General features: G+C 39.9%; 1 protein-coding gene across 1 annotated transcript in view; it reads left to right on the forward strand.

The window, feature by feature from the left end:
- The window catches only part of muskelin (muskelin 1), a 577,242-nt gene that overhangs the window by 397,872 nt on the left and 151,856 nt on the right, over positions 1–27,514 (forward strand). Inside the window, exon 13 of the mRNA XM_090389985.1 lies at positions 14,041–14,209. Within this exon, the coding sequence (XP_090246111.1) occupies positions 14,041–14,209 (169 nt within the window). The remainder of the gene's footprint in view (positions 1–14,040; positions 14,210–27,514) is intronic.

Raw genomic sequence — 27,514 nt, forward strand, 5'->3', positions numbered from 1 at the left:
ATCAAGTTCCACTGACTATACATCACATCATGGTGAACTGTCCAAAATTTCATAGAGAACATCAAAGAGCCTTTCAATCAATAATGAATAAACAAAACAACCTAATGCTTAAAACAATTTTAGATGACCGGCCAGATATTACCGAAGTTTTCTCCTTCCTTAAGTTAACTGGATACTTTCAAAACATATAAAATTAATAATACACCTTTTATAGAGAAGCTACACAAATATATATATATATATATATAGCAAAGTCTTGGTTCTGCCATAAACCACAAGGAAAGTGAAAAAATGCTGATTTACGAAACTTATCTAGGCTAGGCACATTATAGCCTAAGCTGCTCTTGCGCCAATAGCTTTCAAATAACAACAACAACAACAACAATCTTCTGTTCCCATAGTCAGTGAGATCAGAAGACTTCCGAAGTGCCATGCATTTTTTTAATGTCCATTGAACTCTTGTTTAAAATGCTTTCCCACTTATATAACTTATATTGTTTTAAATTCAACATCATTCATCCCATTTGCTTACTGGATAATAATTAGTATCTTCTGTGAGTGTGCACATATTCAATATGGTATCAGTAATTTTTGTTTGTGACAGTATTATACAAGTTAATGCAAATGCATCATGTTAGTACACAGCTAATCTCTGAATTAGCAGATCTTTGCAAAGGCAACATCATTTAAGTTATATCTCATATTGTGAATACCGTCACAACGAGTTGTCGTGATATTGCATTACTTCGAATAAGTAGCGCTTCACCAAAGGAGAAGACTGTTGTTACTTATTCTCAGCGGATACCACCACCCAGACGTCACTGTTTCAGGGCTATTTGGCCCTCCTTTGGTTTAGGTACCCTAGTGATATAATGATGGCAAAACAGTTATGAAGTATAGCTCCACAATGTGAGAGATGTCTGATGGTGTATAAGATGAATTAAGACTAAGATGCATTAAGGGCTTATTCCTCAGGCTGCATGACGTAGCCCAGTGGTCAAGAGCGACAGTGCATAGCACGCGTTCCTTGAGTGGACCGGGGTTCAAGCCCATGACTACTAAATACGATAAATATTTGTATTGACGATTTATTGTAAACTGTACTGACTTGGTTGTCGTGCCGGAGTATAAACAGAAAATTTATTTATTTATTTAGAATTAGACTATAGTCTAATTCTCTTGCAGCCTGATGCATAAGCCCTTAATTCATCTTAGTCTTACTACATTTATCATATTTAAGCAGTAATCATTAGTTGAAAAATGTTTAGTGCAATATGGTAAAAACTTACATTCTTTTTAACAACTTGAAAAAACAAGCTAGTTAATGTATGCAATGTGTTACATTTCAAGCATATTAGCAAATGGTAATAATTTGTTTTGCTCACATCTGGTGAGTATGGGCTTGGCACACCCAGGGTCCTGAGCTGGATATCATCATTCTTCTCTTTCTTGGTGATTCCCTTTTACTTTTGACTCTCTCTCTCTCTCTCTCTCTCTCTCTCTCTCTCTCTCTCTCTCAGGGTAACTCGGATTTTTTTCTTTTTTTTTCTTTTTTTTTTTTTTTTTGGCTGGTGCAGCATAAGCTTCAGGCTTCCTTGTACCCTGTAGCTAATAATAAAGAGCAAAATGAAAATGACTTCTATGATGTGAACCGAGAAAAATTCATTCTGTACATCTGTCATATTTCCCATTCATTGCTCCCACCAGTGCGTAGCGACAAACATAATATCCATAATACTGTTGCATAATAATGTGCTTCAGCTGCAATATATGGTATTTGGATAGCCTATGTGACGTAGTAGTAGTAGTAGTGGCATGTGATGCAAGAAAGCAAATGTATGAGCTTATGCAGCATCAGCCAAAAAAAAAAAAAAAAAAATCACACCATTCCCTCCAAATGCCTGTCCAGTTCCTCCTTAAATTTATTCAACCTATCAACTTCCACAACAACAGATGGAAGTTTGTTCCGCCAATTAACCACACGCTGGCTAAAGGCAAATTTCCGCACATCTATTCTACATCTGTCCTTTCGTAATTTGAATTTATGCCCCCTTAGGTTCGTAATCTGAACAAGTGGAAGGATCCCATCAGAATTCAGCGTGTTGAACCCATTGAAGGCCTTATACACCTCAATCAGATCACCGCGCAGGTGCCTAGTCTCCAGCCACTGCAATTTGCAGAACTTAAGCCTCTCTTGATAAGAGGATCCCTTCATTCCCCTCACCAATCTTGTTGCCCTTCTCTGTACACGCTCAAGTAAATCTACATCCTTCCTAAAATGAGGCCTCCAGACCTGTACGCAATACTCAAGGCGTGGCCTGTCCATTGCCTTATATAGAGGGATAATCACCTCCTTTTCCCTGCTAGCAAAATTCCTATATATCATTGACAAAACCCCATGACCTGCCCTGGCAGCCTGTCTGCATTGCTCAGAAAACTTCATATCTGCCTGCACAATTACTCCCAGGTCTTTTTCATTTTCTACCACCTTAAGTGTAGTACCACACAGTTGGTACGTTTCTCTGGGGTTACTTCTACCCATATGCAGTACTTTGCATTTGTCAAGGTTAAACTTCAGTTGCCACTTCTTAGCCCATCTGCCCAAATTATCTAGATCCTGTTGCAGTAGCACACGCCATTACTGTAATTAACAACCCTGCCAACCTTTGTATTATGTGCAAACTTCGACATTAAGCCTGATATACCTTCATCAATATCATTGATAAATATACAAAACAACAGTGGACCTAACACCGAACCCTGTGGGACTCCACTAATAACATTAGTCCAAGAAGAGCAGCACCCATTGATTACCACCCTCTGTCTTCTCGCACTTAACCATCCTTTTATCAATTGTAGCAACTTACCCTTAATACCATTCTGCTCCAATTTGTACAATAGTCTTCCATGCGCAACAGTGTCAAAAGCTTTCCTGAAATCCAAATATATGATATCAAAATTATTTTTTGCATCCAGTTCCTTTGTAACCACATCATAATGTCCTACGAAATTTGTCAGACAAGACTTTCCCTTAACAAACCCATGCTGTGTCTGAATTATTGCTCCAGTCCTGTCTAGATGATCCTGCAATGCATCTTTAACCAGCGACTCCATTATTTTACCCAGAACAGAAGTTAAACTAACTGGTCTGTAATTACTCGTGTCACCCTTCGATCCCCATTTGTGAATTGGGGATACATTTGCATATCTCCAGTCCGTGGGAACCTCCCCTGAGTCCAAGGATGCTCTCATAATTATGGCTAAGGGTTTGCTTAGTTGCTTTTCCGCCTCCTTTAATATAACTGGATAGATCCCATCCACCCCAGGTACTTTTCTTACGTTTAACTTCAACAATTTCTCTTCCACTTTGCTCTCAGTTATTACAAAATCATTAAGTATCCTGTACAATTTGATAACCTTCTGCCATTTTCAAACCTTAATAATTCTTCACATGTGAATGTAGATGCAAAATACTCATTCAGTTTGTTTGCTATCTGAGCAGGATCATCAACAGTCGAACCATCGATGTCAAGTGGACCAATCAGATTCATCCCCTTCCTTTTAGAGTTTATATAAGTAAAGAAATCCTTGCTGTTTTTCTTAGCATCTTTTTCCAAGAATTTCTCGTAATCTGCCTTCGCCTGCCGAACCTCCTTTGTGACCTGATTACAGATTAACTTATATCTGCCATAGGCTTCTGAGTTGCTTGATAATTTATATGCATCCCATGCATTTTTCTTCTCTGTTACGAGTCTCATTAGTTCATTTGACAACCATTTAGGCCTAAACCTTGAACAATATTTCTTAATAGGTATGAAACTTTTAGTAGCATCCACGATTAATTCCTTGAATGCTTCCCACTTAGAATTTACTGTTGGTAACATCGTCAGTTGATCCCACTGTACAGAATTTAAAAACTGTCGGTGACCACTGTACTCGCCTTTACGGAAGCAAAAAGCCTTTCCTTTACCCCTGATGGTAATTAAATCTTTAAGTAAATCCTACGTCAGTACACTGTGATCACTGCCACCTAGTGGTTCTTTTATCTGCAAATTCCTAATACATGAATGATCACTGCTGATAACCAGATCAAGAGTATTACTTTCTCTGGTTGCCTCTCGAACATGCTGCTGCAGAAAACAATCATCCAATAAATTCACAAAAGTCTGACTAGTGTGTGAGTGCCCAACCCACAAATTTCAGTCAATATCTGGGAAGTTAAAATCCCCCATTATAAGACATTCCGATTTACTAGCCCACTCTATTTCTCTGTACAATTGTTCATTGTACTCATTCAAGTCATTAGGCCTATAACACACTCCTACTCTTATTTTTGCTTTCGCAGTGCTTATGTCACACCAAACTGACTCAACAGTGCACTGTTCATCTATATCAACTGGATGCACTTCTTTTGATTTTATGTTTTTCTTTATTAACTGCATAACACCTCCTCCCTTCCTATCCTGTCTATCCTTTCTGTACACATTGTACTCCCCAAATTCCAGTTCGGCATTCCTTATATCTGTGTGACACCACGTCTCCGATATCCCAACAGTATCCGCCTTTGATGTCTTGACCAACACTTCAAATTCATCAAATTTATTTACTATACTTCTATCATTGGTGTACATGCAATTATACATGCACGTATTCTTATTCTTAGTTACTCTAACACATCCGATATACCCACCTGTTTCACGATGACTGCCATCCGTCCCTGAAACCCCCAACACCCCTTGCTCCAGGTCGCTACTTATTCTAATAGAAGTTGTGCAAGAATCACCTTCACCTCTGCCTACGGCTACTGTTAAACTATTAGTCCTTGTATCCCCCCAAGCTATCAGTTTTCCGACCCACCCAAGACTACCTCAATAGCATCAGCAAATATTCTTGCACCCTTTCTATTTAAGTGTATCCCATCCCTGTAGAAGCAGTCTCTCCTGTTAACAAGTACAGTCCAGGCTGAAAAAAATTCTATCCCTTGAGCCTTGCGCAATCTTTCCAGGGCCGAATTGATCGACAAAGCTCTCATCATATACTCCCTCCTATCGTGTCTGGGCAGAATTGCAGACACTTTCAAATTCAACCCTAATTCACGGCTTTTTTTCATCAGTGACCTGTACTTGTTAAGTAATTCTGCCGGTCTCCTACTCTTAATATCATTAGTGGCAACGTGTACAACTATATCACCTTTTGTGCCCCTAAAAGATGATATCTGCTCTACAACGTCATCAACCTTTGCCCCTGGCAGACATACCCTGGTCCTGTTCCACCTATCCTTTTACAAAACATGTTTCCCGTTTCCCTGACAATAGAGTCACCAACAACTACTAGTTCCTGTGGGACCAGCGCATTCTGCCTTGGGGGTTGCTGCTGTGTTGCGTGATGACCAAGTGCAAGCTCTGGCGTTGATGTGGGCAGCTGAGAGCCTGATGGGCCCCTCAATTTAGATCTTTCGAGGGCATCCACCCTGTCCTTCAAACTCTCATATAGGCCCATAACAACGCTGAGTTGTCGCCTGATTTCCTTACACTCCTTACATCGCGCGCGCACACACACACAAAGACATCCCCCATGGCAAATCACGTTCCAGATAGTTCGGCAAACATTTCACACGCTGCACATTTTTTTAGGCTGTGATGCGTTGGAAAATCGCCCCCCTCAGTTCTCCCCCGAGTCACAGCACTCCTGCCACTTTGTGCTCGTTGCTTTGCTGCTCTAGTTTGGGGCATGATATTTTAAATTAATAAGATCAATAAATTAAATTAATTAAATGTCAATACTACGCTATCATAGAAACAGTGAAGTGTATTACTGTTTCTATAATTATACGTTAGAGCTACCTAGCTACCTCAATTAAAAATTTGAATTCCCTATCACTATATACAAAAACAATGCCTGCAAGATTCGAACAAAATAATGGTTTTATAAAGTATTACGTATATCTACAAAAACTGTTTATATAAATAAAAATAAAAATAACCGGCGTAATTATAACTATAAGACTACGTATTAAGTACAATATAAAATAACAATTATGTAAATAAAAAGCAAACACTTATCGTTTTTTTCGGAGCCTGTAACTCGCAGCTGTATTTTCTAAAGAGAGTCAATTATTATTATTATTAAAATAATAATAATAATTGCCAGATTATGTGGGTCCTATTTTAATAAAATTTAGAGAGGATATCATTATATTAAAACCACTCTTATACCATGTGAAAATTAATAATATAGTTTATTAGGCTGTTTGCCTACATTACTATTCATTAGGGTGACATTTCGGGTATCTTACCGATAGCCATCATCAGACCAAGCTGTTAGGGGAACAGAAAATAGAAAGAGTTACACATTTGAATGAATTAGAATATTACAATTATCGATATTACAATTACCAATTTACAATTATCAATATTATAATTACAATTTGCCAGTTATGATTCTAAAGTATTAAGTTTTGAATTGCTGTTACAATAGAAAACAGGAAATCTAAGGTAAATTACAAAGAGATTAAATTCTTGCCTGCTGACAGACTTCGCCTGCTGATGCTCCAGAAACCTGATGTGCATACAAGCAAGAGGCTGCCAGCCATTAATTTATAGGTTGGTCTGATGCTGGGTATTGGTAAGATACCTGAAATGTCACCCTAATGTATAGTAATGTAGGTGAACTGCCTAATAAACTATATTATTTATTTTCAAGTGGTATGAGTGGTTTTAATATAATAATAACCTTAATGGAAAACAACCATGTAGCGTCCTTCCCAAACTATATTGGATCTAGGTACTGACCAACTACAGTCAGTCTCATTCACGACTTCTTCATGCTACTTCTTCACAAAATTGTTCAGAACCTCAGAAAGCAATAGGAAACAACAAATTCAAATAGAAAGAAGGAATGAACAACCAGGAAAAGAAAATAGACTAGATCCTTCTCTCTCCAGTCCACCTGAACCAGAATCAAGGTCTGATGATGGGTATCAGCAAGGTCCCGAACCAGCCTGCACACCAACCCAGATGTCCAGAGTATGGGAGTAAAGGTTGCCCGAGGGTTCCACTACACAAGTACCCCAGATCCAAGATAAAAGCTTGGCACCAGAAGCACGATCTGATGATAGGTATCTGTGAGATCCTGAACTAGCCTGCACGCCAACCCTGATGTGAAGAGTATGGGAGCAGAGGTGACATCTCACTTCTAAGAACCCTGGATCCAGGATAAAAACTTGACACTGTCCTATTGGCTGTTGGAGTTAATCCCTCTCCTATATTTCACAATATTTCTCTATCTGTATATCCAAACAATAATTGGCAAATTGTAATTGTAATATGGATAATTTTAATTGTAAATTGGTAATTGTAATTGTATTATTGGTTTTCCCATGGTATGAGAGTGGTTTTAATATAATAATAACCTTAATGGAAAACAACCATGTAGCTTCCTTCTCAAACTGTATTAGGAAAGATAGACAAATCTTTTTAGAAGGCTAAAATATAAAATTTCATGAAAATCGTCTGCTACGAGTTGAGTTTCTAACATATGCAGATGAAAAAAAGGCTTGACAAATCTTTTTAAAAAGCCGAAATATAAATTTCATTAAAATCCATCCACTGGGAGCCCAGTTGTAACATACAGACAGTTGGATGGTTATGGTAAAGATAATCGGTGTATTGTGCATATATGCTAACATGTCTAAAAAAGTTGAAAGTGCCAAAAAAAAAAATAAAAAGAAAAGAAAAAGAAAAAAGAAAGAAAATTAGCATATGGTTTTACCAGTAAGGTCCTGAACTAGCCTGCATGACAAACCTGATATCAAGAGTGTTAGCATTCGTAGAGGCATACGGTGCAAGAAAGCAAGCGTATGCAGCATCAGCCAAAAAAAAAAAACCTCCCATTTCATCCTCCCATTCGTTCCAAATGCCTGTCCAGCTCAGCCTTAAATTAATTTAGGCTATTAGCTTCCACAACAAAAGATGGAAGCCTGTTCTACCAATGAACTACCAGCTGGCTAAAGGCAAATTTCCGCACATTTATTCTACAACTATCTTTCCACAATTTGAAACTGTGCTTCCTCAGGTTCTTACTCTGAGCAAGACGAAGAATCCCATCAGCATTCAGCTTGCTCAACCCATTCAAGGCCTTATACACCTCAATCAGATCACCTTGCAGGTGCCTACTCTACAGGCATTGCAATTTGCAGAACTTAAGCCTTTCTTGGTAAGAGCACCCCTTTGATCCCCCTCATCAATCTTGTTGCCCTTCTTTGTACTCGTTCTAGCAACTCTACATCCTTCCTAAAATGAGGCATCCAGACCTGTACACAGTACTCCAGGTGTGGCCTGGCCATACCCTTGTATAACGGGATTATCACCTCCGTGTCCCTGCTAGCAAAATTCCTATATATCATTGAAAAGACTCCATGACCTGCCCTGGCAGCCCATCTGCACTGCTCAGCGAATTTCATATTTGGCTGCGCAATTACTCCCTGGTTTTTTTCACTTTCCACTTCCCTGAGTGTAGTACCACACACTTGGTATGTTTCTCTTCAGTTATTGCTACCCAGATTATGAATGAAATAAATGTGTCTCTCCAATCCCCTTGCCTGGTGGGTTCCCCACTGCCAGCTAACATAACCCACCCCCGGAGCGGGATGGGCAGTTTGACCTTCATACCGGATTTGACACTGCTTGGACATGACACTGACAAAGACATTCTGTGGCTTTGCTGCCAACACGCCATTGGCGATCTGAACTGGGTACTCTAACCTGGTCCCTTTAAAACCCCATCCTCAGGCAGGGGGGAAGACGGATCTGTTTCCTGTCCTCTCTGCCTACCCCCCATACTTCGCCTGGTGGGGCTCGTCTCCACCACTCGTCTTCCATCTGTTTTCCCCCAGTCTTCAGTCTCCCCCCCCCTCACTGAACCGACCAAGGTACACCCTTAACAATGCCGCCAAATTTTAATCAACGTCTAAATTCCACTGGTTTCGTCTAAATCTCTAAGACAACAACCACTATTAGCTTTTATCTAGCGTATAGCCTCACGTCTAAATTTAATAACATCAAAATTTTGCCCGACCTATTAGGCCTTTAACACATCTCTTTAGTGTTCAACCCCAACCAGCGATTTCCAAACAGCAATCCCATTAAGCACTAATGTCAAATGCGTAATTTTTTTTTTTTTAAGGTCCTAGCCACTGAAATCCCAGGAAAATAGGTGGCAGGGTCTGCCAGAGCAATTTGTTGTGATACTAGATACACCCAGCTAGCCTCCACATTTTTTTTTTTTTATGTGAATCCCAAACACGAGAGGTATTAGAACCTATAGTACTCAGTACCGTGCTTGGGTTGGAGGTTGAGAAGACGAAAGAAGATATTTGTTGACATTGGACTTGAACTTCTGTAGATTGTAATTTTCAGGAAATACGTATGAAGGAAGGTTGTTCCAGAAAACAGCAGTTGAGTGAATAAATGAGGAAGATGAAAAGTTGGTTCTGTGGGTTTTAAGTTGGACAGTAAATGGATGTTGGCTGGTGGCGGAACGTGTTCGGACTGTTTTGAAAGAGAGAGCGGGAATTATAGAAGCCAATTCAGAAGAACAGTGCCCATAGAAGTATCTGTAGAAGAGGCATGCAAGCAGAAACAGTACTTCTGTGAGAAAGCGAGTGGATAGACTCTTTTAGAGATGAATCATTAATTAATTAACCTAACTGCCCTCTTCTGAATGGAATCAAGAAGCCTGAGAGAGGTTTTGGGGGCACCCCCCCCCACCCAGATGTAGGAACAATATTACATGGCAGGACGGATTTGTGATTTATACAGAGTGAGCAGCTGTTTGGAAGAAAAGTAACGCCGAAAGCGAAAGAGAAAACCAAGTTTTTTAGATGCAGAGGAAGCAATATTTATAATGTGCTTGTGCCAAGAGAGATTAGAAGTGAGGATAATCCCCAAAAGAGATATATCATTTTGCCTAGAAATCAGAGTGCCACTAAAGAGAGATGGGCAAAAGTTGCGTCCAATAGCTTTGGCAAGAGATCAGAATGCTCAGCTACCATTAGGGCAAGAAGCAGGTTTTCTACTCTTAGCCTGTTCAAACTCTAGTTTGGACTGATTAATAACTGCTTTACAATTGTTGCAAGCTTTGGTGTAGGCAGAAAATGAAACTGAAGAATTAGAAACAAACCAATTACAATTTGCAACATTCTTCTCTTGAACAGCCTTAGCACATTTATTGCAAAAACCAAGGTTTAGATAAAGGACGAGATTTTAAAGTGGAGTGTGGGATAAAGGATTCCATTCCTGCAAGAATAATTTCACTGACACGATCTGAGCAAACGTTGACATCAGAAGTTTTGAAACAGTAATCCGACCAAGGAAAAGACGAAAAGAAGTCTCGCAGGTCATCCCATTTTGCATTCTTGTAATGCCAAACAACACGAGGTTGGGAATAGCCATGAAATAAAGGTTCCATTGGAGAAGAGACAATCACCAAGTTGTGATCTGAAGTGCCTAAAGGACCTCTCACTTCGACCGTGTACTTAGAAGGGTTGTTTGTGAGAAAAAGATCAAGCGTATCGGCTGTATGATTAGGATTGTCCGGTATTCTTGTAGGTAAATGAACAATCTGTGCTAGGTCATTAGTAATTGCAAAAGCCTCAGCATCTCGACCTGCTGGGTCGGTGTGACTAGAAAACGGAAGCCAGCTGGAGTTGTGAACATTAAAATCACCAAGGAAAATTACCTCACTGTTAGGAAAGTTGGACTGGAGAAAGTCAAGTTGCAAAGAAAGGAAGTCAAAGAGCTCCAAGTGATTAGTGGAGTTGGGAGAATGGTAGAGACAACAGATGAATTTGACACAGTGAGGTAGAGAGATTTTAAGCCAGAGAAGATCAAAGAGAGGAGATTCCAAATTGCCAAGTCTCTGACAGGGAATATCAGAACAGACATATGCACAAGTACCACCTTTGAGGCGAAAGGAATCATATGGCGAATAATTTGGGCATCTGGATGAGCAGTAGTTGAATCAACCGATAACTGAGATTCTGTCAGGAAAAAGTACATGGGGTTTGGCAGACTGCAAGTGGAAATGGACATCGTTGAGATTAGAATTGAGACCATGTATATTTGTGAAATGAATTAGGAAGTGCTTGGGAGGTTTAGATCTTTTCGCAGATAAGCTTGCTCTATTAGTTTGACAATTCATGGTGTATTCAATAGTAAGAAAAAGTGGGTGGAACATGCTGTATGAAGTAATGAAATTTTTGGATATGGCGTACACGTGGTAAGAATATAACCAGATCCTTGACATAATGTGGCCTCGACAATGCTCCCCGCATACACACTACTTGGACTCCCTCCAGTCACTATCTGGCAGAGTAGAGGTAGCAAGATTATACACTAGCTGATCCGGAAGGCTCCTAGAGAGTTATCAATAGGTTCGGTCCAGTGTACTAACTAGCGGCCAGCCTGCGAACACCGTTTTAGAGCTGTACCCTCGAAATGTAAGGAATATTGGATCTCGCCACGATGTTCATCATAACCTCAAAAGTCATCAATCGTACTGCATGATGGAAGAGATAGGGAAGGGTTGACCGGAACTTAGCTCTAGAGACTAAACATGGGTTCCACCACTTCAAGCCTCCAATAAGCAAAGTGGTAGTATTTCACCGGTTGATGAGAGTCATCTACCACCTAGTACTGCCTGGTAACATAGAAGGGCGGCATTCCTCTATGTGGTGTGGGCACCACACCTCGACCCCTGATTACGTTGGTTCACACCTGGGTGGTCACCCACCATGTACTTGTGCATGGAGGTTATAACCAGGATTACTAACAGTCCCACCATCGTGAAGGTGCAAGCAGAGGATTTGGCTGTCACAGACTGTCCGGACTTCGCTGAAATTGGGTCCACTTGACTTGAGTGTCACCCGAATATCATGGCATGGTATGGGCAAAGTCAGGCCCCCACTAGGGGGCTGGCGGCCAGTAAGCCGGTCAAACAATGGGCACAACATATCACACTGGTGCCATTTGACATGAACATACCTTATACCTTACTCATAGGCAGTACTTTGTCAATGTTAAACTCCATTTGCCACTTGTCAGCCCATTTTCCCAACTTATCTAGATCCAGTTGGAGTAGCATACTTCATTACTGTCGTTAACAATCTTGCCAACCTTTGTATCATCTGCAAACTTCAACATTAAACCTGATATACCTTCATCAATATCATTGATAAATATACAAAACAACAATTGGCCCAACACCGAACCCTGGAGAACTCCACTAATAACATTTATCCATGAAGAGTAGTGTCCATTGATTACCACTCTCTGTTATCTTGCACTCAACCATCCCTTTATCCATTGTAGCAGCTTTCCCTTGATGCCATACCTCTCCAATTTATATAGCAGTCTTCCATGTGCAACAGTATCAAAAGCTTTCCTGAAATGAAATCAAAATATATGATATCAAAATTATTTTGGGCATTCAGTTCCTTTGTGACCACATCATAGTAATCAATCAAATTGGTCAGACAAGACCTCCCTTTGACAAAACCATGGTGTGTGTGTGTCAACTATTACTACAGTCTTGTCTAGATGATCCTGCAGTTCTTCTTTAACAGTGATTCCATTATTTTCCCCGGAACTAGTTACTTGTGTCACCTTTTGAACCTCCTTTGTGAATTGGTGATACATTTGCACACCTCCAGTCCATGGGGACCTCCCCTGAGTCCAAGGAAGCTCTCATAATTATGGCTAAGGGTTTGCTTACTTCCTTTGCTGCCTCCTTTAATATAACTGGATAGATCCTGTCCACACCAGGTGCCTTCCTTATGTTTAACTTCAACAATTTCTCCTCCACTTTGCTCTCAGTTATTACAAAATCACTTAGCTCCCTGTTAGCGTTTGATAAACTTCTGGCACTCCCCTCATTGAATAACTCCTCATGTGTGATTGTCGATGCAAAATATTCATTCAGTTTATTAGCTACCTCAGCATGATCATCAATGGTCAACCCATCTATGTTAAGTGGTCCAATCTGATTCATCCCTTTCCTTCTAGAGTTTACATAAGTAAAGAACTCCTTGCTCGTTTTCTTTGCATCCTTTGCTAAAGATTTCTCATAATCTGCCTTTGCCTGCCTAACCTCCTTTGTGACTTGATTACAGACTGGTTTATACCTTCCATAGGCTTCTGTATCACCTGATATGCATCCCATATATTCTTCTTCACTGCCACTAGTCTCTTTAATTCATCTGACATTCATTTAGGCCTAAACCTTGAACAATATTTCTTAGTTGTAATGAAAAGCCTAGTAGCCTCCAAAATTAAGTCCCTGAGGGCTTCTCATTTAGAATTCACTGTTGGTAACATCATCAGTTGATCCCACTGTACAGAATTTAAAAACTGTCTGAGACCTCTGTAGTCACCTTTACAAAAGCAAAAGCTTTTGTAAAGGTGTCTTTAGTCTTGATGGTAGTTACATCTTTAAATAATTCACACATCAATACATTGTGATCACTGTTGCCCAGTGGTCTGCAGATTCTTAATGCATGAAATATTTTTCATATTGATGAAAAATAGCCTCCAGAAAGGAGATCCCACCTGTAACACATTTTTTCTTAGCTTATTGTTATTGCTATTGTTGTTATTTAGTTTTTAGGAGCATTAGCAACTAAGGCCAAACCGGGTATATGCGGTGGTCATTCCCTGACCTTTCCGCATCCTCCATATTTAGTGGTCATGGGCTTGAACCCCGGTCTAATCAAGAAATGTGTGCGCTATGCACTGCCGCTCCTGGCTACAGAGGTGCTTTAGCTTATTGTGCTTGTCAAGGAAGTTGTGTGTTTGTGTGTTCACAGAAAAAGGTAAGTACGTAAGAAACAAATTATTTCTGAGTAAAATTATTTACTTTTGTTAATTGTGTGTCATAATTTATCTGATTTATATTTATTTTTCTCTCTCTCTCTCTCTCTCTCTCTCTCTCTCTCTCTCTCTCTCTCTCTCTCTCTCTCTCTCTTTCTTTCTCTTTCAGCAGTAGTTCGGCTACAGCAGATGAAAGAATGTGCTCAGAACCATCTTTCAGTGGCTTGTATGCTTATCATGTGCCTACTAATACATGGCATAAACTTCGAGATGATTCGCCAACTCCTAGTCCGGGACTTCAAGAAATTAGATCTCGTATTGGTCACTCCATGCTCTTTCATGAAGTATGTTGTATATATTTCTGCTAACTTGTTATTTTTGAAAGTTTCAGAAAATTTATTATGCACTTAGTGAATCGTATCTCCTGAAAATAGGGACTGGGCATGACACAGTTTATTAGTATTTTAATGATGTTCCAATAATGCAGTGGTTTTCAAGCTTTTTGCCACAGCAGAACCATACTGATTAAATTTATATCCTGCAGAACTCTGATGATAATAACTCATTTAATAGAGATTATTGAGTCCTGCTGATGTAAAATTAATTTTAAAATATAACATTTTATGTGATTATTATTATTATTAGCCATATGGTGTAAGGAAGCCTGAGGCGTTTGCTGACAGCAAAAACAAATTTCTGAGTTACTCTGAGAGAGAGAGAGAGAGAGAGAGAGAGAGAGAGAGAGAGAGAGAGAGAGAGAGAGAGAGAGAGAACAAGGGTCAGAAGTAGAAGGGAATCACCAAGAAAGAGAAGAATGATGATATCTGGCTCAGGACCCTGGGTGTGCCAAGCCCATATGTACTTGCCATATGTTAGACCCTGGGGGTTTTTTCAGTGTACAGAAATTAAAAAGTATAGACAAACACACAATATTTCTCTATCTGTATATCCAAACAAATTTCATCTTTATTGTGGGACTTGTACTATTTTCAAACAGGTGGTATTGCTTAAAGGCTATTCTACGGTTTTTCAAAGAGAGAAGACTTTTTGAAGACAGGTCTTATTTTCAGGACCTGACATTATTTCATCAAATGGCAGGTGATATTAATTCCAGTATAGAACAGTGAAAAAATTGTTTCATATAATAGCCCATTGAACAACTTATTTTTGACTGTTCTGTCTGGGAATTGTTGCTGGAGACCACAACTTGTTATGTGATGAAGGACCAGTAAGTCCTGAACCAGGCTGTCATGGTACCTTCTCATATTTTAAACAAATTAAGAATAAACTTTTGGTGATGTCATTTGTTTGAACATAATGAAACTCTCAAGCAACTCATCAGAAAAGCAAACTTTCTTTTGCCATGAGATATGGCCATAATTTTTCCTGTATAGTACTGTGCTTTTCACTTTTCAACTATCAGATAGTTGAAAGTACAGTCCACTGTATGGATATGAAAAATAAATTTTTTTTTCAAACTAACAAATTAAAGTCACATCTCTACACAGCTTTCCTTTAAATTAATTTGAAATTAAACTGATCATATTGTAGTCACCTGTGATTTGGGGGAAAAAAAAAACAGAAAAAACTAATGTCTATTTTTGTTCTGGGTCAATGTATAGCATCAACCCAGAACAGAAAAGGTTGTTCTCTATTAGTTGTATCTGGTGCCCTTATCTTCAGACATTGAGAGAGAAAACTCCAAATGAAACACTGACCCAGGAAAGAAAATGATCTTATAAACCCTTCTTTAATGTATTTTCTTTCTTTTAAGCATATTGTTTGGCTGTACATTCATGGGACTTCTTGTGAAAGTATGGCCAATTTAATTTATATCATGTTCTAGTTCACCCCCTTATTTCTTAAATTATTGCTAGTTTTTACAGAAACATCAGTTGATTGTGATTTTCCGTCTTAATGTGCAGAGAATCTGTGATTCATATTCATTTTTCAGCAAGTTCTTCAAAAAGATGGAGAGATAAAAATGGAATTATACCCACTTTACTACGAAGTTTAATAATATCTATAGTTCATACAGCATGGTCAGGTCAATAATAATTTATCTTTATCAAGATTGTTAAGAGATATGAATTTATTTTTCACATTGTAAATGAAGTATAAGAAATTCATTTGTTCCCTCTTGTCTCTTAGCATTATGTTTCCAGTTTATGATACTCTACTTTAGCTCTTTCAATGCTCCTTAAGATGTGCAACACAGACACATTATTGCATTTATCCAAAAAAAAAATTGTTCTAGCCTTGATTTTAAGAGTTTCAGCATTTTTTTTTTTTTTCTGATCTTCTCACTGACATGATAATATAGCAGATTACTGGCTGCAGTTCAGAAAAATTGCAAGTGGAGTACTGATCTTATCTGAATTTGTTATCAATTTGTTTATTTCAGGAATATTAGCAAAAAAAGTTTCAAAAAGTTGTTCAAACATTGCTTGTTTCATTATCTGAACTGTTTTATTGTTTGATAATTCATTTAGAATATTTAGCAATGATTTTAGTCATGGCTGATCTTAATGTTATTATCGTTGGCTTTATCTTTTGCTAACATGCAAACTTTCATAAGCTGTTTTCATTGAATAAAATTTCTTATAATTCATTGTTGATGGAGAGTAAGAATAGTTACTCCAATGGAGAGTAAGAATAGTTACTCCATTATTCAGATTAATGGTCAGAGAGCGATTAGTGTGGCCTCGCAGTTGACACGAGTTATAGAGGAGGAGCAAGCTGATCTGGTGTTACTTCAAGAACCTTATGTGCTTAGAGATAAGGTGGTCTGTTACCCATCTGGATACAGAATTATAGCTGCTTCCAGATCTCCCTGTGCTGCAATAATAATAGCTGACCCACAGTTGACAGTAACTGTTGTGTCTACCTTGACTACGCCATGTGGTGTATGTGTGGAGGTTATAGGGGGATTTGGACGAGTATATTTTGGGTCCTTATATTGTAGGCCATCAGAACTTATGGCGGTTCATAAGATATCTTGAGCAGGTTGTAAGTACACTAGGATCGGTTCATTTAATTGTTGGTATGGATTCGAATGCTGGATCCACTCTGTGGAGTGGCCAAAGCTCTGATGACAGAGGTATAGAGCTGGAAGAGTTTCTGGTTGCTGCAGGCATGGATGTGATTAATGATTCAGAACAACTGCCAACTTTCTCCTCTATAATTGGTGAGTCCTATATAGATGTCACTCCTTGCTCTCGATCCATCTTGAGGATGGTTAAAAATTGGAGAGTGCGAGAACATCTGACGACCAGTGATCACAGAGTGATCACATTTAATATTACTACCAGGGAGCCTATGAGGCACTGGAGTGATATAGGTAGATATTCGGTGCGTGGTGTAAACTGGATCAGGTTTCTTGCTCTATAGCACTCCAATATTGATCAATTAGATATGTGGCATGATCTGACTGCGTCGGATAAAGCCAGGAATTTAACTTATTTATTGCAGGACATAAGTAAACAGTGTTTTCGGAAGAAAAGGAGACCGCAAAGATCGGTACCTTGGTGGACACCAGAACTTATGCGCATGCGAAAAGATCTACAAAGTGCGCGTAAGAGGTATCAATATGAGAGGAGGTGTTACTCTCAAGAATCGTCTGAGCTTTGTACAGGAGAGGGGCTCTGCTGATCCCTGGTCTTCTGTGTATAAATTAGTCACTGATAAAATCTGTGGTGGTGAAATTATGTCCACGTTTGTGACTACTGACAGAGTGACTTTGGGATGGGCTGACTCCGTCTCCTGTTTGATCAATTCAATTTTAGTTGAAGATTCTCCTGATATTTTTCTGCAGAGTCAGATTGTTCAGGAGAATTTTGATTATGTAACTAGTGGAAGCGAGCCTCCCTTTGTTCCCGCTGAGCTCGAGTTAGCTTTACAGCAGACCAGAGAAGGTCGTGCTCCGGGATTGGACAATATTGAAACGGCTGTGGTGAGGAAAACGTGTCAGGCGAGTCCTGACATGTACCTGGACCTTTTCAACACATGTCTTCGTGAGGGAGTATTCCCGGCAATATGGAAGACGGCTAATTTGAGGGTTATTCTCAAGAGTCCTGAGAAGCCCATGGACGAGCCTCGTTCATATCGCCCAATAGCGTTGTTGTCGGTTATCGGAAAGTTGTTGGAGTGACTGGTCCTTCGGCGGCTGATGGTTCATTATGCTGCTCAGGGGCTGGTGGCCAACAATCAGTACGGTTTCAAGGCAGGCTCTTCTGCGGAGGATGCCATTTATAACTTGATTAACAGTGTTAATGAGCTGCCTGGTTGATATGTCCTGGGTTTGTTCATGGACTTTAGGGGGGGCGTTCGATGCTTTGTGGTGGGCAGTGTCCTACGCAGGGCTAGGGTTTCCCTCTGTCCGGGCAATTTATACCGTCTTCTTGAGGACTATCTCCAAGAGAGATATGTGCTCATTTGTACTCCTTTCATGAAGTGTGAGAGAAGAGTTTACAGAGGATGCCCACAGGGTTCGGTTCTGGGGCCGACTCTCTGGAATTGGGTTCTTGATGAGTTCCTCCAAATGCAAGATGTGAAAGGCACGACCAGCATAGCTTATGCTGATGATTTAGTTATTTTGGTGAGTGGGGAATCCCACCGGATGCTTGAGGAGCGTACAACTGCTTCTTTGAACCAATTGATGAATTGGTCAACTCAGCATAAACTGGAGGTCTCTGCAGAGAAATCTGTTGCAGTTCTTCTGAGGGGACGCCTCAGCGGGACTCGCCCTCCTTTGTGTCATTCTGGTGATCTCTCGCTTAGAGTGGTTAAGAAAACTAGGTACCTGGGTGTTGTCCTGGGGGAGAACTTTCTATGGTAGCACATGCTGCCTATGTCAGGGACAAGGTGAAACGATTATATGCCAAGCTCCAGCGAGTGACGCGTGTCGATTGGGGTATAAAGGGGGGTGCCCTCCACATCCTTTATGATAACATCTTTACCCCGATTTTGACTTACGCTGCTGGGGCTTGGGGAGGGTATGTAGAACACTCTCATGTTCGCAGAATCTTGTCTTCGGCACAGAGGTTTGCTCTCCTAGGTATAACCAGAGCATGCAGAACTGTGTCTACGGATGCTTTGTGCATCCTTGCGGGGAAGATGCCTGCAGAGTTGGTTGTGGCTCAGTTTGCATTACTATATGCCCTTAAGCGGGGGATTACCAGAGCGATTTTTGGCGTTAGGTCGTGCCCGGTGGGGCAGTTGGCTGTCTCCCCTGGTATAACAGCAGAGCGGGGACGAATCAATGATGAGTTGAGTACCATATGGCAATTCCAATGGACAAACTCTGAGAAAGGTCGTCATTTATACACCTTTATGCCCTCGGTCCATACTGTGAGTAGGGAGCGACGTTCCTGGCTCCAGTTTGGGTTGGCGGCTGCTGCTGTCCTTACGGGGCATGGCCTGAGGTCAAGGCTGTTTCATTTGGGGTTGACCCTTACGGAGTTCTGTGAGTGTGGAGAGACTGAGACTGGCCTTCACATCTTGCTGTATTGTCCTTTGTATGAGGATTTGAGAGGGAGGGTCGACTTTGGGACGCTCGCTCTCACTGAAATAAATATAGGTATTATTTTTGAAAATTATGAACTTTTTTGTTCTTTCTCAGTGTTTGTAAAACAGGCTTATGGTCACTGCCGGGCGATGCCTGGGTGGTAGTAGAGACCTACCTTCTCGTGGTGGGGACGGCAACTTGTGGTGTGTGGTGTGATTGCCCATCCCCACCACAAGGCTGAATGGTCGAATAATTTAAGATTTTGTTTTGATTTTGAGTTGACCATTTGGTCTTTAATATTTAGTTTTAACATTTCAGTTGAGATTAATATATTGAATGAGAATCGGTTGCATATGGATGAAAATCCGGGTGGCAATTGAGATGGAAGCTCACTCAAATGAAATGAAATTCATTGTTGAAAAATTCCTCTGGTGAAAGTTGGAACTTGTCCTATTACTTACCAACTATATTAGCATTAGCATTAGTAGAGGCATATGATGCAAGAAAGCAAGCTTATGCAGCATCAGCCAAAAAAAATAAAAAATAAAAAAACCACTCCCATTTCACCCCTCCGTTCGTTCGAAATACCTGTACAGCTGAGCCTTAAATTTATTTAGGCTATCAACTTCCACAACAAGGGATGGAAGTCTGTTCCACCAACCAATTACCCGCTGGCTAAAGGCAAATTTCCGCACATCTATCTTACATCTGTCTTTCCTCAATTTGAATTTATGCCCTCTCAGGTGATTATTCTGAGCAAGAGGAAGAATCCCATTGGCATTGAGCATGCTCAAACCATTCAAGGTTTTATACACCTCTATCAGATCACCTTGCCGGTGCCTAGTTTCCAGACACTGTAATTTGCAAAATTTAAGACTTTCCTCGTAAGAGCAACCCTTTGTTCCATTCACTAATCTTGTTGCCCTTCTCTATACTCGTTCCAACAGCTCTACATCCTTCTTGAAATGAGGCCTCCAGAGTGAGGCCTCCTTGAGTACTGTATGCAGTACTCAAGGTGTGGCCTGACAATTGCCTTATACAAAGGAATAATCACTTCCTTATCCTGCTAGAAAACTTCCTCTATATCATTGACAGGACACCATGAGCTACTCTTGCAGCCTGTCTGCACTGCTCAGAGAACTTCATATCTGCCTGCACAATTACCCCAAGGTCTTTCTCATTCTCTACCACTGTCAGTGTTGTACCACAGAGTTGATACGTTGCTCCGGGGTTGCTGTTTCCCATATGTAGTACTTTACATTTGTCAATGTTAAACTTCATTTGCCACCTCTCAGCCCATCTACTCAACCTTTCCAGATCCTGTTGCAGTAGCATAGCGTTGATGGTGTCCTAACAACCCTGCCAACCTTTGTATCGTCTGCAAACTTGGACATTAAGCTTGATATACCATCATTAATATCATTTAAAAATACAGGAAACAAATGGACCCAACACTGAACCTTGAGGGACTCCACTAATAACATTACGCCATGATGAGCAGTGTCCATTGATTACCACTCTTTGTCTTCTCCCACTCAACCATCCCTTTATCCATAGCAGCAGTTTCCCTCCAATGCCACACTGCTCCAATTTGTGAAGCAGTCTTCAATGTGCAACAGTATCAAAAGCCTTTCTAATATATAATATCCAAAAGATCCATATATATAATATCAAGTTATTCCCAGCATTCCAGTTCTTTTGTGACTGAATCATAGTATCCAATCAAATTGGTCAGGCAAGACTTTCCCTTAACAAAATCATGCTGTGTCCGAGCTATAACCGAAGTCTTGTCTAGATGATCCTGCAGTGCTTCTTTAGCCAGTGCCTCCGTTAATTTTCTTGGAACAGAAGTTAAACTTACAGGTATATAATTACTTGTGTCAGCCTTTGATCCTCCTTTGTGAATTGGAATCACCTCCCCTGAGTCCAAAGAAGCTCTCATAATTATGGCTAAGGGTTCGCTTACTTCCTTTGCTGCCTCCTTTAATATAACTGGATAGATCCCATCCACCCCGGGTGCCTTTTTTATGTTTATCCTCAACAATTTCTCCTCCACTTTACTCTCAGTTATTACAAAATCATCTAGCTCACTACCAGAGTTTAATTCACCTCTGGCATTCCCCTTCCCGAATAACTCATCATGTATGAATGTAGATGCAAAATACTCATTTAGTTTGTTAGCCACCTGAGCAGTATCCTCAATATTGAACCTTCAATATCCAGTGGACCAATCTGATTCATCCCTTTCCTTCTAGAGTTTACATAAGTAAAGAACTCTTTTCTGTTTTTCTTAGCATCCTTTGCCAAGGATTTCTCATAATCTGCCTTTGCCTGCCTAATCTCCTTTGTGACTTCATTACAGACCAGCTTATATCTATCATAGGCTTCCATGTCACCCATTAATTTACATGTATCCCATGCATTTTTCTTCTCTGCCATATGTCTCATTAGTTCATCTGACATCCATTTGAACAATATTTCTTAGTTGCTATGTAAAGCCTAGTAGCTTTCAAGATAAGTTCTTTGAATGCTTCCCATTTTGAATTTGCTGTTAATAACATCATCAGTTGGTCCCAATGTATAGAATTTAAATACTGTCTCAGACGTCATAGTCGTCTTTACGAAAGCAAAATCCCTTCCCTTTACCCACTTCAGCACACTGTGAATACTGCCACCTAGTGGTTCCTTTATCTGCAGATTCTTAATGCATGAAGAATCACTACTGATAATCAAATCAAGAGTATTATTCCCTCTATTTGCCTCCCGAACATGCTGATGTAGAAAACAATCATCCAATAAATCCACAAAAGCCTTGCTAGTGTGTACCAACTTCTGTACCAACCCACAAATTCCAGTCAATATCTGGGAAATTAAAATCTCCCATTATAAGACTCTCTGATTTACTGGCCTACTCTATTTCCTTGCACAGTTTCTTATTATACTCATCAGAATCATTAGGCCTATAGCACACTCCTACTGTCAATTTTGACCTGCCGGTGCTTATATCACGCCAAACTGACTTGACACTGCACTTGTCCAGTGATGTCGACTAGCTTCACTTCCTTGTATTTTATGTTTCTTAACTAATAGCATAACTCCTCCTCCCTTCTTATCCTGTCTATCCTTTTTGTACACATTGTACTCCCCAAATTCCAGTTCTGCATTCCTTATATCTGGGACACCACCATATCTCTGATATCCCAACAATATCTACCTTTGATGTTTTGCGCAATACCTCAAATTCATCAAATTTATTTACCGAACTCCTAGCATTGGTGTACCCGCAAGTATACATGCACCTGTTCCTATTCTTAGCTACCCTAACACAACCCATGTGTTTACTTGTACCGCAATGACTCCCAGCAGTCTCTGAAATATCCTGCATCTTGTTTTCTAGGCTGCCGCTCATTCCAATAGGAGCAGTGCAAGAATCACTTTCACCTCTGCCAGTGGCTACTGTTAATCTATTAGTCCTTGTATCCCCCCAAGCTAGCAGGTTTCCGACTCACCAACACTGCCTCGATAGCATCAGCAAATATTCTTCCCCCCTTTCTATTTAAGTGCATCCCATCCCTGTAGAAGCAGTCTCTCCTGTTAACAAGTACAGACCAGGCTGAAAAAAATTCTATCCCTCAAACCTTGCACAATCTTTCCAGGGCCGAATTGATCGATAAGGCTCTCATCATATTCTCCCTCCTATCATGTCTGGGCAGAATTGCAGACACTTTCAAATTCAGCCCTAATGCATGATTTTTTTTCAGTATGATGAAACTATAAAAACAGGCTGAAATTTCTTGCATTTATGAACAGTTAATGTTGTTATAATTAACAGTAATAAAAAAATGGATGTTTGCAAAAAATCCAAATGTACACCTGAACTGAATTGTTTGAAAGGTTTCAGATGTTAAGCAGGGATCAAAATAACTTATGTCATTTTGCATATTAGATATTTTATAATGTCTGGTGATGCAAATTCAGTGGAAAAACAAATTTCATAATCAGAAATGTCGATTTTTGTGACACCACAACTTCCGACTGTAAGAGGACTAAAAAATATAATGCCACCTGCACTTAATTGAATATAAACATCAATAAATTGTTTATATGAAATGTAAATAGATGGTAGTACAGTGGAAAATGAAATTCTGTTATTGGAAGCACCAGCTGGCTCACTACATATGGGACATCTTAGTGTATGCAGATGACCTTATTTCATGTCCACAAACTCTGAGTGCCATAGAGAGACAGCTTCAACTTTCTATAGCCAAAAATAATTATGAGCTCTATAGAATGGCTGTAGCATGACTGCAAATCTACAACCATCCACTTTGGTGAAAAATGTTATGCTCTGATCCACAAATATATTTAAAAATAGCAACTTGATGGATCTTACCAACAGTTTTTTTTTTTTTTTTTTTTTTTTTTATTGAGCTCAGTACTAGATAATACAACTTGTATAACTTACTCTGGGCTTAGTTTTTTTTTAACAGATACATTTAACAGATGTCTCTGCGATATCCCTCTTGCTGATAGAAAGTCCATATTAAACAGGAATAGATATAATTTTGTTCCACTTGGGTTTTGGATTACCAATCTGTAGCTGTGGTGATGAGAAGAATCCCATTAGCATTGAGTTTGCTCAATACACCCAAAGCCTTAAACACCTCAAACAGATCACCTTGCAGGTGGCTAGTCTCCAGACACTTCAGTTTGCAGAATTGAAGTGTTTATTGGTAAGAGCACCCCTTTGTTCTCCTCAGCAATCTTGTTGCCCTTCTCTGTACCCATTCAAGCAGCTCCACATCCTTCCTAAAATGCAGCCTCCAGACCAGCATACATTACTCAAGATATGGCCTGACCATTGCCTTATAGAAAGGAATAATCACCTCCTTATTCCTTCTGGCAAAATTCAGTATGTCATTCAGTAATAAATAAATTCAGTATATCTTTGACAAGTTTGCAGACTATACAAATGTTGGCAGGGTTGTTAAGGACACTACTGATGATATGCTGCTGCAACAGGATTTGGAAAGGTTGAGAGCTGAGAGGTGGCAAATGAAGTTTAATATTGACAAATGTAAAGTACTACATATGGGTAACAGCAACCCCAGAGCAACGTATCAACTCTGTGGTACTACACTGACAGTGGTAGAGAATGAAAACGACCTGGGGGTAATTGTGCAGGCAGATATGAAGTTCTCTGAGCAGTGCAGACGGGCTGCAAGAGTAGCTCACAGTGTCTTGTCAATGATATACAGGAATTTTTCTAGCAGGGATAAGGAGGTGATTATTCCCTTGTATAAGGCAATGGTCAGGCCACACCTTGAGTGCTGTATACAGGTCTGGAGGCCTCATTTCAAGAAAGATGTAGAGCTGCTGGAATGAGTACAGAGAAGGGCAACAAGATTAGTGAATGGAACAAAGGGCTGCTCTTATGAAGAAAGGCTTAAGTTTTCCAAATTACAGTGTCTGGAGACTAGGCACTGGTGAGGTGATCTGATAGAGGTGTTTAAAGCCTTGAATGGTTTGAGCATGCTGAATGCCGATGGGATTCTTCCTCTTGCTCAGAATAATCACCTGAGAGGGCATAAATTCAGATTGAGGAAGGTCAGATGTAGGATAGATGTGTGGAAATTTGCCTTTAGCCAGCGGATAGTTGGTTGGTGAAACAGACTTCCATCCCTTGTTGTGGAAGTTGATAGCCTAAATAAATTTAAGGCTCACCTGGACAGGTATTTCGAACGAACGGAGGAGTGAAATGGAAGTGGTTTTTTTTTTTTTTTTTTTGGTTGATGCTGCATAAGCTTGCTTTCTTGCATCATATCCCTCTACTAATGCTAATGCTAAAACCCCATGAACTGTCATGGCACCCTGTCTGTACTGATCAGAGAACTTTGACTGCACAGTTACCCGAGATCTTTTTCATTTTTCACTAATGTTAGTGTAGTATCGCACAGTCAGTACATTACTCTGAGGTTACTGCTAACCAAATGCAGTACTTTGCATTCACCAAGGTTGAACTTGAATTGCCATTTCTCAGCCTGTCTGCCCAGTTTTTATACATTCTGTTGCAGTTGCATACCATTACTGTCATTAACCTCCCTGCCAGCCTTTGTATCATCTGCAAACTTGGACATATACCTTCATCAATATCAATAATAAATATGGAAAACAACAATGAGCCCAGCACCAAACCCTGGAGGATTCCATGATAACATTGGTCAACCAAGAGCAGTGTCCATTGTTAACCACTCTCTGTCTTCTCCCACTCAGCCATTCTTTTTTCCTTAGCAGTAACTTTCCCTTAATGCCACACTGCTCCAATTTGTACAGCAGTCTTTTATGTGCAACAGTATCAACAGTTTTCCTGAAATCCAAGTATATGATATGAAAGTTATTTTTTGCTTTCAGTGTCTTTGTAACTGCATCATAGTATCCAGTCATATTGGTCAGACAAGATATCCCCTTAAGAAATCCATGCTGTGTCTGAAGTATAACTGCGGTCCTATCTAAATGGTCCTGCATTACTTCTTTAACCAGTGACTCCAATGTTTTCCCTGGAACGGAAGTTAAGCTAACAGGTTTGTAATTGCTCGTGCCACCACCCTTTGATTCCTCCCCCCCCCCCTGTGAATTTGGATGCATTTGCACATCTCCAGTCTGTAGGGACTTCCCCTGAATCCAAGGATGCTCTCATAATTATGGCTATTGCTGGCTCCCTTGATAAATGTCCCATCCACCCTAGGTGCCTTTCTTATGTTTAACTGGAATAATTTCCCTTCCACTTTCCTCTCACTTATTATAACTGATTTAGCTTTCTGTTAGAGTTTGATATACTTCTTGCATCTACTTCCCCAAAGAATTCATCGTGTGAATGTAGAATGCAAAATACCTGTTCAGTTTGTCAGCAGCCTGAGCACGATCACTGACCATTAATCAATCAATATCAAGTGGAACAGCATGATTCATCCCATTCTTCTAAGGTTTACATGAGTAAAGAAGTCATTACTGTTTTTTTTTTTTTTTTCTTTGCTAAAGATTTATCATTAACTGCCTTTTCTTGCCTGACCTTTGTGACTTGCTTGCAGATTAGTTATATATACCTTAGGCTTCTATATCACCTGATAATTTATTTGGATTCCATGCATTTTTCTTCTCTGCCACATGCCTTGTTAGTTTATCTCATATTTTTTTAGGTCTAAGCCTTGAATGGTATTGCTTAGGTGGTATGAAAATCCTAGTAGCATCTGTAATTATTTCCTGAATGCTTCCCATTTAGAATTTTCTGTTGGCAATATCATTATTTGGTCCCACTGTATCGAATTTAGAAACTGTCTGAGACCACTGTAGTCATCTTTACGAAAGCAAATACTCTTCCCTTTTACCCCTAATGGTAGTTACATCTTCAAGTAAATCCCGCATCAGTACACTAATCACTGCCACCTAGTGGTTATTTTATCTTCAGATTCTCAATGCATGAAGAATCACTGCTGATCAGATCAAGAGTATTGCTCTCTCTTGTTGTCGCTCTGATATGCTGCTGTAAAAAATAGTCATCCAATAAATCCATAAAAGTCTTGCTAATATGTGAATGACTAACCCACAAGTTCCAATCAATATGTGGAAAGTTAAAATCCCCCATTATAAGACATTCTGATTTATTGGCCCAGTCTATTTCTCAGTACAGTTGTTCATTGTTCTCATCAGAGACATTAGGCCTATAACACATGTCTACTCTCATTTTTGCCTTCCTGGTGCTTATGTCACACCAAACTAACTCAACATTGCACTGTTCATCTATGTCAACTGAATTCACTGCCTTAGATTTTATGCTTCTTAACTAACAGCATAACTGCTCCTCTCTTCCTATCCTGTCTGTCCTTTCCATACACATTGTACTCCCCGAAATCCAAATTCTGCATTCTTTTCATCTGTGTGACACCAATCTCTGTTATCCCAATAATATCTGCCTTGGATGTCATCACCAGCAGTTCAAATTCATCAAATTTATTTACTGTACTCCTAGCATTGGTGTATATGCAAGTATACATGCACCTGGTCTTACTCTTAGTTATCCCAACACAGCCCATTTACTTACTTGTTCTGTGGCGATTCTCAGCAGGCCTTGAAATCCCTGGCACCT

The sequence above is a fragment of the Mastigoproctus giganteus genome, chromosome 2, assembly GCF_048544385.1.
Source record: "Mastigoproctus giganteus isolate SK-2022 chromosome 2, ASM4854438v1, whole genome shotgun sequence".
In the NCBI taxonomy this organism is placed as follows: domain Eukaryota; kingdom Metazoa; phylum Arthropoda; class Arachnida; order Uropygi; family Thelyphonidae; genus Mastigoproctus; species Mastigoproctus giganteus.